Genomic DNA, 17,611 nt, shown 5'->3' on the forward strand with positions numbered 1-17,611 from the left:
TTTATTTGGACCCCACTCTTCTGCTCATAGAGCAGCTTCACAACATTAAAATGAAGGGGGGGGGAACCCACCTGGAAGCAAATACTTCATGTTGTTTTAAACATACAACGGTCCCAAATCCACCTCTCCTTTCTGTTTGTGCTGATAACCTTTCTATAATGCAGACCTGTGACATCATTTTGCTCAAAGGCTCCTGCCGACTTTCCGGCAGTAGCCAATGAAGTGGAGCAAAGGAAGGTAAAACTAAAGTTAATGATGTCATGCCAACTGCTGTGGTCCTGGAAGATATGGGGAGATGTGGCCCGCTTCCAGACAGCTTGCTTAACGAACAATCAGCCTGATTTGTTTGCAGAGAGATTGAACCACATTGGTTATCTAACGTGCACTCACCCTGATTTCCCCCACACAGAGCTACAATTCCCAGCATCCTTAAAAAAACTACAGTTCCCAGGATTCCTTGGGGGAAGTCATGTGCTTTAATAAATGTGCTTTAAATATATGGTGTAGATCTGCCCATCTCATTTTACCAGTCACTTTCCTTTCCCAACCCTAGAAAAAAAGCCCTCACGCATGTTCACTTCATCAAATCTGGCCCCCTGCTTTATGGAGAAGCATTTTTTTTCTTTCTCTCCCCACCCTGCTGCTAAAGAATGCTGAGAACTATAACCGGTCCTCTGGCAGAGCTGCAGTTTGTGCTCACCACCCCAACCAAGTGCTTTACTTGTACAGTGGTACCTCGAGTTAAGAACTTAATTCGTTCTGGAGGTCTGTTCTTAACCTGAAATTGTTCTTAACCTGAAGCACCACTTTAGCTAATGGGGCCTCCTGCTGCTGCCATGCTGCCGCTGCACGATTTCTGTTCTCATCCTGAAGCGAAGTTCTTAACCCGAGGTACTATTTCTGGGTTAGTAGAGTCTGTAACCTGAAGCGTATGTAACCCGAGGTACCACTGTATGGGAAAGTTGAACTGGAAAGCATAGCATCTCTTTCCCTGGCTTGTTTATGTGTCTGGGCGCTGTGGCTCTCTCTGCAAAAGGAGCGGCATGGAGCCACACTTTGGTGCGCCATAACACCAGTTAGTGATGCTGGATGAAAGGTTCCTGTGCCAGAGGCCCTGCTCTCCAAGATTGCCCAGCAGCAGTCACAGAAAGGAGCAGCCTTACTATTCAGAGTCCTTCACCCGCCCCTCCTCACCCCTTGATCTGTGTTGCACCTGGTATGTGCTTTGTGGGGAGGCGTGGGGCCCTGTGGTTTCCGGTCGATGTTGTGCACTCCTTGCCTCAGTGCTGGGGCCGTTGCATAACCTCACGCTGCAGTTTCAGGCTGAGGCACCCACCTCTCCCCTGAGATTCCCTGACAGGGGAAGGGGCTGAGAGTGGAGGGGTTGCAGGGTCAGGCCCTCTCTCTCTCTCTCTCTGACTCCCCCTTCCCCATTTTATTGGGGTGCCATAGTTCCTGCTAGGATCATGGGAAATGAGATTTGCCAAAAGTTACTGTGGAGAGGTGGAAAGGAGGGCCCTATCTAGCCACTGAGAGGGGTTGAAAGCAGGGAAGGGCATCTCAGGCATGGGGTTGGTGGGGGAAGAATCCGGCCCCTCTTTGGGGTTTTCTCTAGGCCACACCTCTCTTCTTATGCGCCTTGTGGTCTTGGCTCCATGCTCCCTTTGAATGCATGTGCCTGCCATTATGCCCTTGGGCGGATTGAACATGGATAGTTGAAGGTGTAGAAACTTTTGCTTTGTGTGTGTGTGTGGGGGGGGGAATTGCTCTGCACCTACTTTGGCCCCTGGCTACACCCACCCAGCAGCATGCGGCCCCCAGAAGGTTCCACACAAGGCAGCGTGGCCCTCAGACTGAAAAGGTTTTCCCTATGCTTGGATTAAAGATTTGGATCCAGGGCTATTAAGGAACAAGGATTCCACAGCGAGGGCTTTTTTTGCAGAGCTGGGTTCCAGTTAGGGTAGAGGGCAATCCTCTTCTCTCTTACCCAATCTCAAGCCTTTACACAATCTGCGGGTTTGTGGTTTCGGGCTGTTCAAGGGGGCTGATCTATCTCTATGGGTTGTGCAACTGGCCTGACCATCGTTGCTCTCTTGCCTTCCACAGAAAAAGCGGGGAGATGAGGTGTGGTGTAATCTCTCTCTCTCTCTCTCTCTCTCTCTCTCTCTCTCTCTCTCTCTCTGTGTGTGTGTGTGTGTGTGTGTACACAAAGATGCACTCACGGTCTGTTTCCAACACAGGAGAGCTGCTTGTGCAAAAGGACAGCAACTAAGCCTTAGAACCTAAATGCGCTCTTGCTACCTCTTTTGCATCTCCAGCCAGCCACTTCCTTTGCGAGGAAGATTGCTTGTTAATGGCTCAAGGTGGGTGGGGTGCTTGTTATCTCAATGGGAGCTAATGACTGAGAGATATCTGGCACTCTCTCTTCTGAGCTGCCAGGACTTTGAGAAGTGCTTCCCCCACCCTGACACCCAGTAGAATGCATGGTGTGGTGCTCTCCTGCCTGAGGGGATGAAAAAAAAACGACTATGTAGCTTTAAGAACTGGCAGCTGTGTTTGTTTGCTTTTTTCCTCTTCCCTCCTCACTCCCTTTTTCTTTTGTGTGCTGCAGTTGCAAGCCTGAGGGCAGAGACCATCTGCATGTGCTCTATGCAGGGGGTCAGAGAGATCTACTCACCATGATGCGGAGTGGTCAGAGTTCTCCTGCCCTCTGAAGTGGGGCAAGTAGCAATGGCAGGGGAAAGGGGCCTTATTCACGGCGTTAGCACCCCCATGTGGAAAGCTCCCCTCCCCAACTCTGACATCATTTTAGTCCCTAGCATATACATTTTAAGAACCCAGAGTTGGGCAGTACCATTGGGGGACCAACCCCAAAGTCACAAGCTCAGTGGCGTAGCGTGCGTTGTCAGCACGCGGGGCAAGGCAAGTAATTTGCGCCCTCTAACCCGTGGATTTGCTCCCCCTAACCCTAACCCCCAGATGTTGCTCCCGGTGCGGCCGGCCCCCCCTGCACCCCCCACGCTACGCCACTGCACAAGCTACTGAGTTCTCCAGAATGCTTCATCAGGCGAGTTGTTACACAAAGCCTCTTGCCCAATGAACGAAGCTTCTGGAGAACTTGAAAGCTCGCCAAGTTTCTGAGACATTTTGGTTCTTATTGCTGAACTCTGGATTTTGCAAACTCTTATGAACCAATGTATTTCTTCAGCCTCTCGAACACACCCCGCCCGCCACTCAGATTGTATAGTTTTTTCTGTTTACTTTTACCTGAAGGATCGTCTCGCCCCTTATATATTCAGTTGATCACTGAGCTCTTGAAGTAGAAGGCTTCTGGCAAATTGTCCCTTACTCGGGGGTTCATTCCACACAATGTCAGAATCAGGCCTTTAGTGCTGTGGCACCAGCTCCTTGAATATTAGACAGGAGCCAGCGCTGTTATATTTTTGTTGCCTTCTGAGAACTTTCCCAGTCTGCATTTTTTATTTCAATTATTTTTTAAAATTATTTTTTATTGTTTCATCATTTGCTCTTTGCCGCCCTGGGCTTCTTTGGCAGAACAGGCGGGATCTAAATTTAACAATAAGTAAATATATTAGAGGAGGAATAAAAGCAGCACAACAGGGCATGTTATTATATGTACATTGTTAAACGTACACTCTATTCTCTTGTTTGCTTTCCAAATGGTTTTAATATTGTATTTTCATATTGTTGTAACCCCCCTGTGGGATGGGGAGGGAGGCTGTGGGCTTGTATGTGTCCTGAGTGTATGAACATGTCAAAATGTGTGGGGACCCCGGTTAGCCACCCCTACTATAGAGTAAAGCAATCCCAATTCACAAACCAATTTAACACACCTATTTTCCACCTTAGAAATAAAATGTGCGTCTATGTGTTTGACTTGGCTCCAGTCTTTTACCCACTTACCTGGGAGCAAGTCCCACTAACCTCTGTGGGATCTGTTTCTGAGCAGACATGCCTAGCCTCACGTTTTGTGTTCCTTTTTGTGAGGCAGGGCAGCACGAGTGATTTTTATCAGCTGCCATGAAAGGAACCATGAAATCGTCTGTCCTCCCTTCACTCCACCCCGTAGCCTCCTGGGGTCACAAAGATTTTCCATCACGACTGGTCAAGCGATGGCTGCTGATTCCCTTACACTGTAAGGATCAATACAGAGTTGTTAAACTATAGCAATAAACGCATTTCACACAGATTGTGAACTCCCCCCCAAAAAAATAAAAAATAAGATGCTTCTTTGTTGAAATTTCCACTCAGAGCATGTGTAGATTGCAACATGTGAATACAGTGGTACCTCAGGTTAAGTATTTAATTCGTTCTGGAGGTCTGTTCTTAACCTGAAACTGTTCTTAACCTGAAGCACCACTTTAGCTAATGGGGCCTCCTGCTGCTGCACGATTTCTGTTCTTATCCTGAAGCAAAGTTCTTAACCTGAAGCACTATTTCTGGGTTAGCAGAGTATGTAACCTGAAGCGTATGTAACCTGAAGCGTATGTAACCCGAGGTACCACTGTATATCTGAGGATTTGCAAAGGCTGTTTTAAACGACAGCTTTTATGCTCAGTGCCAGCCCTATCACTGCTATTGTGCAAACCTAAATGATCAATATGTGATAGAATCTCTCCCATGAAATAGTGGCACTCTGGCGGTGGTGACCTTAGATGGCCTGGTTAGAGCCTGGGAAAAGTTGTTCCTTAACGGCACAATCCTAGGCGTTCAGGAACAAGTCCCCCTTAGCTTATTTCCAGGTAAATTGGTTGAGGAGCTCAGCCTCATAGTTCTCAGCCCAGGACAGGCCTCAGAGGAAGCTGCGGTGTCTCATTTCGAGATTTATTAGGGCTACTTATACAGCCTGACAAGGAGATTCTGCTGGCTGCACCGTGGTCCCTAGAGATAAACACACCAGTCCTGCTTCCTCTCACGATTCCCCCCTCCCTCCCCCCAGCTCTGAAATCCGACCACCTGGCCTTCTGATCTGGGGCTGCAGAGTCGTGATACGCAGACACAAACATACACACACACTGGCTGTGACGACATAGACGCCTATCTCCCCCTCCCCATAAACTTAGAAAAAAGTCACGAAACCGGCTAAACCAGCCAATGGCTGGGCAGAGGAACTGGAAGGGTAGAGGGATATTAATAGAGAGAGGGAGAAAGGGCAGCAGTAGCAGCCTCTGAATTTCCTGGCCAAGGAAAAGCACCCAGCAGCATTTCCCCCCCTAAGGCATGGTGCAGGATCCCACCATTCAGAGGTCTGAGTAGGTACGCACACCCTCCCTTTGCCAGTTTCGTTGTCCAAGGAAAAGAAGAGGAAGAGCTGAGGAAGACGCCACCAGGCGGTACTGGATCAGCTATCCTAGAACCTAGCGAAGTGGTGAGTAGCCTGCATAGCTCAGTGGCAAAAAGCACATGCTCTATGTGCAGAAGGTCGTGGGTTTGATCCCCAGCATCTCCAGCAAGGGATGGGAAGGTCCTTGGCTAAAACCCTGGAGAGCTGCTCCTGGACCAGGAACCTCTGACCTTCCAGGTGATGCTGGACTCTCACTTGTATTGTCCCTGACGGGCTGCGGATCATGGGAGTTGATCCAGCAGCATCCCTGGAGGATGCTGAGCTAAATGGACCAACAGTCAGACTCAGTACAAGGCAGATTCCTAACTAATGCTGAGGTGATGCCTGTGAGCAGGGAAAGAGAGGCAGCAGCTCAATGCACATTCGTACTACAGGTTTCAGGTTCAGTGTAATTGGCATTTGCAGTTAAGAGACCCTCATGTTTCTGGGAAACCCACTGCTGGCCAGATCAGGGAGGGCCACTGCTGCTTAATGGGCTAAGATGGATCAGCGGTTTGGCTCAGTGTAGCACATCTGCCATACTTTAACCTTCAAGCACGAGGCTCTTAATTCCAGGGTTGTGGGTTCGAGCCCCACATTGGGCAAAAAAGATTCCTACAGAGCAGCAGGTTAGACTAGAGGACTCTTGTGGTCCCTTCCAACTCTGAAATTCTATGACGGCAAGTCCAGATATTCACAAATAAGAAGGAAAGCAAAAATCGTATTGCAATCTGATTGCGAGTATTAGAATATTAACTTTTTTTTTTTGCTATTGTTGCATCTGTTTATTATTATATCTGCCTTACTTTTGCCTAGTTTTGATACTTCTTTCCTTAAAAAATAATTTAAAATTCTGCTAAATTCAGATCTAAATCGATCTAAATAGATTGCAGACATGGATCCTTGGCGCCAATGCTGGATGGAGCCCCCCTTGCAAATGGTCCCGACTGGAGCAGAGGTGGAACAGTTGGGTAAGAGCTTCTCCCTGTTATTCCTTCCACACTCAGCCCTTAATCATGTCGGCTGCAGCCCCATGCCAACGAGTGTAGGACTTCTTTCTCAGTGCCTGTGTGTAGGATTGTGCTGCTGGGTGTTGCTTTGAGGTGTTTTATTTTAAAAGAATGACTCAAATGAATAAATGAACAGCTTTTTTTCGTTTTAGTGATTCCTACAGTTCCCACCTATGGCATGTCAAAGTAAAGGATGAATGCCTTATATTGAGTCAGACCATTGGTCTGTTGAATGGTTTATTTAAATATTAAGGTTCATTATTGTTTCACAAAATGTGTATCTCTTTAAAGGCCAGAGTAAATATCATGACCTAGTTTTACAGCTGTGAAGCAGTATAGCAGGTGCTGTTAAGTTGTGCTAATTAAGCTGTGTCAGCAATTGGGTATACAGTGGTACCTCGGGTTACATACGCTTCAGGTTACATACTCTTCAGGTTACAGACTCAGCTAAACCAGAAATAGTACCTCGGGTTAAGAACTTTGCTTCAGGATGAGAACAGAAATCATGCTCCGGCGGCGCAGCAGCAGCAGGAGGCCCCCTTAGCTAAAGTGGTGCTTCAGGTTAAGAACAGTTTCAGGTTAAGAATGGACCTGTGGAACGAATTAAGTACTTAACCCGAGGTACCACTGCAGTATATAAAGAGCAGCGTGTACCTCTCTCAGTCCCCTGGTGAATGGGTCGAGAGATGGGTCATACTTATAGATTTAATGTAAGAGGAGTTTTTGTTTTTGTAATTAAAGCCAATCAAAAAATATTTTTGCGTTTCTTCATTGTTTCCTGAACGTGTGGTCTCCCCAGCACGCTTTCTGCAGTGCAATTAACCTGCTAAATACGCAACATCTTTCACCTAGATCAGTATTGTCTACACTGACTGGTAGCAGCCCTGCAGGGTTTCAGCCAAGGGACCTTCCCAGCCCAACCTACCAGCCACCTTCTGCATGCAAAGCAGATGCTTTTTCGCAGAGCTGTTGCCCTTCCCCGTGGGCAAACCTTGCTCTTCCAGTTGTCTTCGTACTGCAGCTCCCATCATCCCTGACCTTTGGCCATCCTGGCTGGGGCTGATGGGAGTTGGAGTCCAGCAACAGCTGGAAGGCTGCAGGGTCCTTTCCCTGCTGTAAAGTATGCATTGGTTAAAATATATAAAGAGAGAGCCATTTGCTTTCTATCCTGCATTAATTGAATTCATGATGCTATAGCCTTTTTAAATGTGTTTGTGGGTAGGGGTGGGGCTATTGGTTTGGTTTGTCTTTGTTTTGGGTTTTTATCTTGTGTTTTCATGCTGTGAACCACCCTGAGCTCTGCAAATGAAGAGCGGCATGCAGATAAATAATACAGATAGATAATAATAATAATGATGATGATTACGACGACACATTCTGTGTCTCTTCAGCAATACTTAAAATGCTCGAAGTCAACAGCCTCACAGATTTTTTGAAATGCAAAATTTAATGCAAAACTAACACAAATAAACTTTTTTTTAAAGTAAGATGCAAAATTGAAGCAACACTGGCAATCAAGCCATGAATTATCAAAATGGTTGGAACTGAGCGTTGGAAGTTACAAATAATGCTCCCTAGGTATTAGTGGTAGTAGAAATAATAATAATAAATTTATATACAACTTACATGCCATAATGACTTCTGAGCAGTTTTCAAGTGTGTGTGTGTGTCTTTAGCAGAAGAAGAATGGAACTGGTTCTTTAACATTTTTGCTAGGAAGTTTCAACCTTAAAGAAAATGTCTGCATAACTATATATCAGTGGCGTCTTATCCCTTATAAATTTAGACAAAATTATAAAGTTAATATAAATGGAGATGTAGAAGAATTTAAGTGGGCATTATTAACATGTACTACTAGACATTCACTGAGATTAAATGTACAGTATTTGGAACGCAGTATTGGGCGTCATTCAGGAAATCACAGGGCACATGGTAACGAGAATCCTAAAACGGTGCTTCTTTGTATAATGCAAATGGAAGCGTTCAGAGGACAAGACGTTAAAGCAGAGCCAGGGATTATTATTATTTTCTGAGGTGGTAGCGAGTAGTTTGAAAGTGGTTTCACTTCCTGTGGCAGGGTATACACACTTGTGTACACACATTGTTCCCATCTGGCTGGGTGATCGCTCAGAGCCACTGCATGTGGAGCAAACAGTTGCCAGTTCTAGGCACCAATGCCAGGGGAAAAGCAGGAGGCTTTATCTTAAGAAATTTCCGGGAGAGATGTTTAGCTCAGTGATAGATCACACGCTTTGCTTGCAGAAGGTCTTGGGTTCAATCCCTGGCACCTGCAGTTCAAAAGGATGAATTCACAAATGATGGGAAGGACTTCTGGCTGAAATCCTAAAGAGCTACTGCCAGTCAAAACAGACAAGCCTAGTATATTGCAGATGATGATGATGATGATGATGATGATGATGATGATAATAAATTTATTATTTATACCCTGCCCATCAGACTGAGTTGCTCCAGCAACTCTGGTTGGCTTCCTTTGGCTTTTTGTTGCCTCTCATCATAGAAGCTTGCAAATGATCTGCAAAGCCTGTGTGGTTAGGGGTCTTCTTCTTCTTCTTTGGCGATCACTTGTAGCTGAGTAAGATTGTCTTTCATAAACATGGTTTTAACAATGAGTCCGTAAGCCCCTGAGGAGGCCAATTCTGGATCCACACGTCCTTCCACAGTGGGGACATTGTTTTCTGGGCAGGAGTTGATCATGGTGATGGTTTGCCAAGCGTGCCTTCCTCTTAGTGCGTTTCTCCTTTTGGTCCTGAGTTCGAGCGTCTTCAAAGCCCATGACCCCTTTGGTAAAGGCTGTTCTCCAACTGGAGCGTTCGCAGGCCAGTGTTTCCCAGTTGTCGGTGTTTGTACTACATTTTTTAAGATTTGCCTTGAAACAGTCTTTAAACCTCTTTTGTTGACCACCAGCATTACGCTTTCCATTTTTACGTTCGAAATAGAGTAGTTGCTTTGGAAGACGATAATCAGGCATCCGCACAACATGACCAGTCCAACAAAGTTGATGTTGAAGAATCATTGCTTTGACACTGGTGATCTTTGCTTCTTCCAGTACACCATAGCTGGCAACTTTCCCCTTTTCTCACGAGGAATCCTATTCGGAATAAGGGAATTTCCCTTTAAAAAAGGGAAACGTTGACAGCTATGCAGTACACTGGCATTAAGGGGTAGCCTTGGGATGAATGTAGACACCATTTCTTTCAAGCCAGCTTTAACTCTTGTACCATTTCATGCAGCCGTATTCAGCCCCGACTGCTGTTTATCCTGCGGCCCTCCAGATGTTTTTGGACTCCAACTCCCATCAACCCCTTCTGGCACAGCCAGTGGCGGAGGAGTGATAGGAATTGTAGGCCGGGAATACCGGGAGGGTCTCAACCTCCTCGTCTTTGCCCTACAAAAAAAAGTGTTTTCAAATGAAAGCCTGATGCCCTTACTTCTTTCTCTTTATTTCTCCCCTGCATCAAGATTTCATGGAAGATTACAAGAAGGTTTTCCAAGAGGAAGACTTCAGAGCTGTAGATTCCTGGTTTTTGCCAGAAAATGAGGTGAATCAGCCGCCGCCAAGTTGGACCGGTGGGAGTTACCTAGCTGAGCTTGAAGGGTTTGAGAAGGAAATGCCGTTCCATCACACGCCGGGCTTGAAAGGTAAATGATATCTCTGGGTGTGATCACTAAAGTATCCTGACCTTTTCATCAGCCACACTGGAAAGTCATGGGAATCTGTGACCTTCCAGATGTTGATGGATCCCAGGGCCTCATCTGCACTATAGATTTAAAGCAGTATCATACCATGTAAACATTTTAAAATATATGTTGGAAGTTGCCCAGAGTGGCTGGGACAACCCAGTCAGGTGGGTGGGGTACAAATAATAATAAGAATGGCATGGCTTCCCCTAAAGAATCCTGGGAACTGTAGTTTGTTACAGAGGCTGAGAGTTCTTGGAAGACCCTCTGTTCCTCTTACAGAGGTACAATTTCCAGAGTGGTTTAACAACCAATCCCTCTTCCTAGAGAACTCTGGAAATTGTAGCTCTGTGAAGGGAATAGAGGTCGCCTAACAACTCTCAGCATCCAAATGACAATTTCCAGAATTATTGGTTCAGAAGCCATGTCTGATCAGAGTGGTACGATACCGCTGCAAATGTGTATTGCGGATGGGGCCCACATGTTGTAAGCTGCTTGGAGACCCTTTGGGCAGCAGCAAGCAACTAACAAGACTAATATTATCCCATTTCTTTTCTAGGCTTCCCTGAGTACACAAATACGGTAATGGAATTGACACAGGTCTCCTCTACCTGCCTGGATTACAGTGCACTGTATGAAAGAGGTAAGTTATAGGCACTGGCGGAGCATGAAGCTCCCCCACTGGTTATAGGCAGGAGGAAAGAGATGGCTCTGTAGGCGGTTTTAGGAAGTTTGGGACACATCAGAGCAGGGAGAGCCAGATGCCCTCCAGATGTTGTTGAACTACAACTCCTATCAGCACCAGCAAACATTGACCAATGGTTAGGGATGGTGGGAGTTGGTCCAGGGACATCTGGCAGGTGCCACAGCAGCTATCTCTGCCTCGGGTCATTTCCGCCTCCACGGTTTTGGGTTCAGACCAGATGGGCAAATGTTTCATTTCTATACATTACAAAATAATCAAAGCATCTTACTGTAATAAACGCACACATACACATAAAACAATAATGGTGCCATAACAGTCACCTATTAATTACAACAGTGACCAGACATTTAGGCAACAAGAGGCAAAGGCTTTAAGAGTTCAGCAGATTGTAAGATGGCAATTACTGTTCAAAAGCTGGCTTGAAATTATTTTTTAAAAAGGACGTTGGCATCTGCTGGCAGATGGGCAAACAAAGAGGGAACCTGGCAAATTGCCAGAGTCCTGAAATCATGGTACATACAACAGGGGAGTTGTTTTATGCTTCCAGGTATGTTGTACAGTGGTACCTCGGGTTACAAACACCTCAGGTTACAAACACTTCAGGTTACAGACTCCGCTAACCTGGAAGTAGTACCTCGGGTTAAGAACTTTACCTCAGGATGAGAACAGAAATTGTGTGGTGGCGTCACGGCGGCAGCAGGAGGCCCCATTAGCTAAAGTGGTACCTCAGGTTAAGAACAGTGTCAGGTTAAGAACGGACCTCTGGAACGAATTAAGTTCGTAACCAGAGGTACCACTGTATATGGAGTTAGTTTTTCTCTGCATGCAGTGGCGTAGCGTGGGTTGTCAGCACCCGGGGCAAGGCAAGTACTTTGCGCCCCCTAACCCGTGGATTTGCGCCCCCTAACCCGTGGATTTGCGCCCCCCTAACCCTAACCCCCAGATGTTGCGCCCGGTGCGGCCAGCCCCCCCTGCACCCCCCACGCTACGCCACTGTCTGCATGCTATGGGGATGTTTGGTTTACATTGTCCCAGATTCTGGCTGTAGGTGCAAAACAGGAAGAGGGATCTTCCACTGAATATTGGCCTGCAACTCCCATCAGCTCCAGCCAGCGGACAACAGAAATGGGAGGCATAGCTGTCAACGTTTCCCTTTTTTTTAGAGAAATTCCCTTATTCCAAATAGGATTCCTTGCAAGAAAAGGGAAAAGTTGACAGCTATGATGAGAGGCCACACCTGGAGGGCCAGAGCTCCTTGGTGTGAGGTGAGAAAAGCGGTCAGATAGTGGTTGATGTTTCTTTCTCCTTCAGATTCTAGGCTTGCCTATCAGGACAGCAGCTCCATGAGTCTGCAGGTCTCCCCGTATGTTAGCCCTGCACCTCAGGCCTTGTCTTCTCCTCTGTGTCGCTGCTCCCCTGAAGAGCAACGGCCCTCATCTCAGCCTTTGCTCGGAGGTCAGCTGGAACAGCAAGAACCAGGTAGGCATGTACGGCTGTTGGCTTCATGCACTGATACTGGGCATCCCAGAAACCCACCTGGCTGGCCATTGTGGGATCCTGAACTAGATGGATGATGTTTGGTCTGATCCTGCAAGGCAATTCTAGTCTGTATGTTCTGAAAGAAACGTGGAAGCAGAGGATTCCAGAGGACGGAAAGTAGAATCTCGCAGCCTCATTAAACAGTTTGCACTGTCTGCGTCAATGTAAGAGTGAAAGAAGACCTGCTGGATCTGGCCCATCCAATCCAGTATCCTGTTTTCACAATGGCCAAGCAGATGCTGATGGGAAGCTGGAAAGCAGGATCTGAGCGCAAAGCTCTCTCCTCTCTGATTCCCAGCAACCATTGATTTGCAGTACAGTGGTACTTCTGGTTGCATACGCTTCAGGTTACAGACTCCCCTAACCCAGAAATAGTACCTCGGGTTAAGAACTTTGCTTCAGGATGAGAACAGAACTCGCACGGCGGTGGCGGGAGGCCCCATTAGCTAAAGTGGTACCTCAGGTTAAGAACGGTTTCAGGTTAAGAATGGACCTCCAGAACAAATTAAGTACTTAACCCGAGGTACCACTGTATTCTGATAGCAGAAGGCGAACACACTGTTGTAGCCAAGGCTAGTACTACTCAGAAGAGAAGCCGTTAAAATGAATGGATATGATTTAGTTTCCATTCATTTTGACGTGTCTGCTTTGAATAGAGCTGGGTACAATTACACTGCTTCTCCAGTTCAATGTGGTTCATTTCACCTAGCCCAATATTACTCTGATTTGGAAGTGTTCGTGCAGAATCTCAGGAAGATGCCTGCCCTATTACCTGCTACCTGGTCAATTTAACTGGAGATTTAAATCTGGGACCTTATATGTGCAAAGCAAATGCTATGGCCCATTCCTAAATCAGAGGGGGACCAAAGGTAGATAGAGGCACCATGACTGTAGCCAGATTTTTGTTGTGGTGGTGGGGCTTTTGTTGGGGGGGGGGGCAGAACCTCAGATTTGTATTGATTTTTAATGATTTAGGGGGGGCAGCTTCCTGCCTGCCTTCTCCCCTTGGCTACACCCATGAGATGCACAGAAGCCCTAACCCATGCTGAGCCCTTCACAAACCTCTATGACTTTATCAGGCATCTTCCACATGCTTTCCAGTCTACCCTCACAATCCTGTTCTTCCATAATTTCCCCTCTAGAACAAGATTTATTGGGGGTTGTGACACCCCGTGATTGGAGAGAGACATCTGGCCCAGCTGTCTTCAGCCAACCGATCCCCTTGGAAAGCGATTCATGTCGGTGTGGCCCTCCGGTCAGAACCCAGAGGAAAAAGGAGTCAAGAGACTGGGCAGAAGCCAACGTCACCCACTTGTCCCATAGGGAACGGACAGGTAACAGTCTGGAAAGATTTCTACCCTTCCCATCAATACTAGAAACCGGAGACAGGGCCTTTTCGGAGGCTGTTCCATAGCTTTCAAACTATTGGAAAAGTCTGTCAAGGTCCTCCTCTTTTGGCTTGCAGAGGTCTTCAAAAAGTTGCTGTGTTGCTGAAGGCTTTTTTTTTTTTGCATGGATCTGAAACCTTGGGGGGTGGGATCAGCAGATTTAAATCTGCTCCCTTCTATTTATTTGGCTTGATGTGCTGCTACCTGTGTGATTTCAGCAACAGCTTTTAATGGCCGTTTTATTGTTATGCTTGTAGCTTTGATTTAATCTTGTAAACCGCTTCCAACGATTCCCAGAAAAACACTGTGTAAATTGGGGTCCAACAATGGGACGCCAGCTGGCACAAGTAGACAGCAACCAGGCTGCTACTGGTTTAAAACAATCAAGCGGTGTAAAAATTTCATGAAATAAACAAACAAACAACAACAACAACAACAGCTGCCACTGCTGTTCCCTCCCCAACTTCCCTCTCCCTGCTGGGAAGACCCTTCCCCACCAAAATCACCACCGCCCAGCCCTGACAGGAATCACAGGTTAGGGGTGCTATACTTGCCTTGCCTCAGGGCACTGGCAACCCACGCTACGCCACTGGCTCTGTTGAAGCCCTGCATACCACCAACACTCCTTGCTTCTCTTTCCTGGACAGGTTCTGGTCCCATCCAGCTGTGGCGTTTCCTATTGGAGCTGCTCCAAGATGGCTCCTGCCAGGCCTTCATCCGTTGGACGGGGAACGACTGGGAGTTCAAACTCTGCGACCCCCACGAGGTGAGGCTCATATGCGAATGGAAGCAGTGGCACTTAACCCACAAGTGGGAAAACTCCTTCCATGCCCTTCCCATCAAGAGAGGTGTACCAAGGCTCCCTTGAACCCTTGGCAAGGAGAGCATGTGGATGGGCTGGCATGAGTAGTGTGATTTCTACACCCCCTTGGTGGGGGCCAACCTCACCAACCAGAGGGACATGGAGAAAAGACCTTTGCGGTTCAAATGGGGGTCTTAGATGTACGCTTAAGAATTAGAATGTGTCAACAGGATCAACATCAGTTTGAAAACCTGTGTATTGTACAGGAATGGGAGATAGGGTTCATAGAAGGAACACCAAGGGTCATCCAGTCCAACCCCTTGCAATGCAGGAATTTCAGCTAAAGCATTCAGGACAGGTGGCCCCCCAAACTCTGCTTACAAGCCTTCAAGGAAGGAGAGCCCCCCCACCTGCAGAGAGAGACCATTCCACGGTTGAACAGCTCTTGCTGTCAGAAAGTTCTTCCTGATGTCTAGTCAAAATCTCCTTTCTTATAACTTGAAGCCACTGGTTCGAGTCCTACCCTCAAGCAGGAGAAAATGCCATCATCTCACTAGGCAGCCTTTGCCAAGCTGGTGCCCTCCAGCTACTTCAGACTATGTGCTGGCTGGAGAGTTGATGGAAGGTTCCAGGCTGGTCAAGGCCGCTGTAGCACAACACATCCAGCTGCAAACTCAACATGCAACAGGTCTCTGGCTCTTGTGATCTTTACGCTGACGCAGTGCTTGGGGGCCAGTGGCGTAGCGTGGGGGGTGCCAGGGGTGACGGCCGCACCGGGCGCAACATCTGCGGGGGGTGCGCTCGCTGCCTCCGGAGTCGCCGAAGAGCTTCGGGTGCAGGATGTAGCGGAGCCGCATGTCTCGCGGAACCGACGAGCTGTGCGCGCGTCCGGGCTGAAGGCGCCCGGCAGGCAGCGGCTCTCAGCGCTCGCCGCGGAGGACACGCCAGGCAGCCCCTCCTCACAGCCCCGCCTCCGCCGGTGCTGCTGCAGCTGCTGGGCCGTTGCATTTTCCTCGCCTCTCTACCCCCCCTCCTCCTCCGGGCAAGCGGCGTCGTTTGGGTGGCAGCGCCAGCGGCAACTCGCAGGTTAGGGGTTGGGGGGGCGCAAATTACTTGCCTTGCCCCGGGTTAGGGGGCGCAAATTACTTGCGTTGCCCCGGGTGCTGACAACTCATGCTACGCCGCTGTTGGGGGCTACCTTCCATCCCATTCTTCTTTCTCAACTATGGGCAGGTGGCGAGGCGCTGGGGCAAGAGGAAGAACAAACCCCGCATGACCTACGAGAAACTCAGCCGCGGCTTGCGCTACTACTATCACAAGAACATCATTCACAAGACCAGCGGACAGCGCTACGTGTACCGTTTCGTCTGCGACATCCAGGGCCCGATGGGTGAACTAGCTGAGAAATTGCACAGCTAGAAAGGCCTAGTATTGTCGTCATCGTCAAGCCCCTGGGCCTACCCTCCGCCAACACCAGGTAGGAAACAAGGAACAAGGTGCTAGTGGGGACATCGCCAGCTCCTTTAAGACTTTGCTTAAGAGCTAAGTGGACAGCAAGGCTGGCACAAGGTTGGTGCTTCTGCAAATAGGACATTTTCTGCTGCTGCTGTTTGCAGGCTGGCCAGTCTGTTTGCCAAAAGTATGTCCATTGAAGCAGGTTTCACTATTTGACAAAGTAATAGTTTACGCTTTTTGCTCCCCACTCATGGAGCAGGGAACAACAAAGCAAAGACGAAGATTTGGTCAGAAGCGGAAAATACCTGGGCATTTAGTTGGAACAAAATAAAGCAGGGTGGGAGGAGTATGTAATTCCTTGGTGTGTCTCTCCTCCACTCCTCCATCATCCCCAAAAAACCATGCACTGCCTCATTTGCTGAATCTTTTACCAATACAGTATTCATAATATGCAGAGAGGGTTTTTTTGCCTCCCTCCCTTGGGTCAGTGGCTAGATTGTAAGCCACTTGGGGCAGAGGAACTGTCCTTCCAGAATTTGTAAAGCACCATGTACTGTAGTAGTATGAAAATAAAACAAATGAACAAACCCAAAGCGTAATTTTTAGGTGGGTGAAAATGTCTCTCAGCTCTGTTGGTCACAGGGGCCATGGCTGAAAGGAAGCAGCAAAATTTTAGCAGCTTTTCAAAAAACCACGCACCATGAATCTAAGTACGGTTACAGTTCCCCATCGTGTTTAGTCATTTAACATGCACAGGATTACATTGCAATTGACAAGTCTAATTGGTCAGTTTCCTGCTCTAACTTACCCAGGAGTAAGGTCCAACGAACTAAAAACAGGAACTAGTTCTGAATAGACATATACAGCTTTAGAGTAATTTCTCCAATTCGTAGCAAACATCCACATGTCTTCTGAATGTCCACTTGTTTTGTGGGGTGCCATAGCATTTTTTCAGTGGGAGAGACAGGGTGCAAATGTATGTATGTGAATTTGCCTGCCTGCAGTGGAAGATGGCAAACTTTCAGAATAACTTCAGTTGCAGAACCTGCTTCTTAGGATTCAGAGAGGTAAGATTTTTCCAAGTCGTCACCACAAACACCAGAGCGGGTTTAAATGTCTGGGAAATGGTGAAAATATCCTTTCACCTACACTGCAATTCAAGGTAGACCCAGAGCCATCTTTGATGACATAAATTACTTGATGTTTGCTGTTAATAAAAGAATCAAGAGATTGCTGGTAGGTTAAGCAACACAAACCCCTTTCAGTGCCAAACCATGCTGCCTTTAAAAAGGCAGCCAATTTGCTTTGCAGATGTTCCAAGGTGGTTTCCCTTTTTGCTGTGAGATGGTAGAACTTCTGTTTTCTGAATGTCCACCTGGCCTGTGGAGCACCACAAACCTTAGCCTTACTTCAGGTGGGTGGGGTGGGGCTTGATCAGTGGCCCACAAGTTGTTTCTAGACAACAACTCCCACTATCCCTGCCTGGGGCTGATGGGAGTCTGAGTCCCAACATCTGCAAGGCCACAGAACTCCTATCCCCAGCCTTAGATGAAACCCTGATTTCTTGGGGAGGAGCAGCAAACCAGTGAAGGATCCTGCCAGGTGCACAAGTGAGGAACTGCTGCCAAAATCGCAGGGCAGCAGCACGTATTGCAGAAGTTAGAAATG

The 17,611-nt window shown here is 47.5% G+C and overlaps 1 protein-coding gene across 2 annotated transcripts; it reads left to right on the forward strand.

The window, feature by feature from the left end:
• The first annotated feature begins 4,296 nt into the window (after nucleotides 1-4,296).
• Nucleotides 4,297-17,605, forward strand: ETV2 (ETS variant transcription factor 2). Of its 2 annotated transcripts, none has more exons than XM_083515288.1 (8): nucleotides 4,297-5,389; nucleotides 6,211-6,315; nucleotides 9,835-10,014; nucleotides 10,613-10,696; nucleotides 12,071-12,238; nucleotides 13,441-13,632; nucleotides 14,334-14,452; nucleotides 15,722-17,605. In XM_083515288.1, the coding sequence occupies exons 2-8, from the start codon at nucleotides 6,240-6,242 to the stop codon at nucleotides 15,905-15,907; spliced, it is 1,005 nt and encodes a 334-aa protein (XP_083371414.1). In that variant the 5' UTR covers nucleotides 4,297-5,389; nucleotides 6,211-6,239; the 3' UTR covers nucleotides 15,908-17,605. The 2 variants fall into 2 exon arrangements, with proteins under 2 accessions (XP_083371414.1, XP_083371415.1); XM_083515289.1 differs by having other exon boundaries at nucleotides 6,231-6,315.
• The last annotated feature ends 6 nt before the right edge of the window (nucleotides 17,606-17,611 follow it).

The sequence above is a fragment of the Podarcis liolepis genome, assembly GCF_965112155.1.
Source record: "Podarcis liolepis genome assembly, chromosome: 7".
NCBI lineage: Eukaryota > Metazoa > Chordata > Lepidosauria > Squamata > Lacertidae > Podarcis > Podarcis liolepis.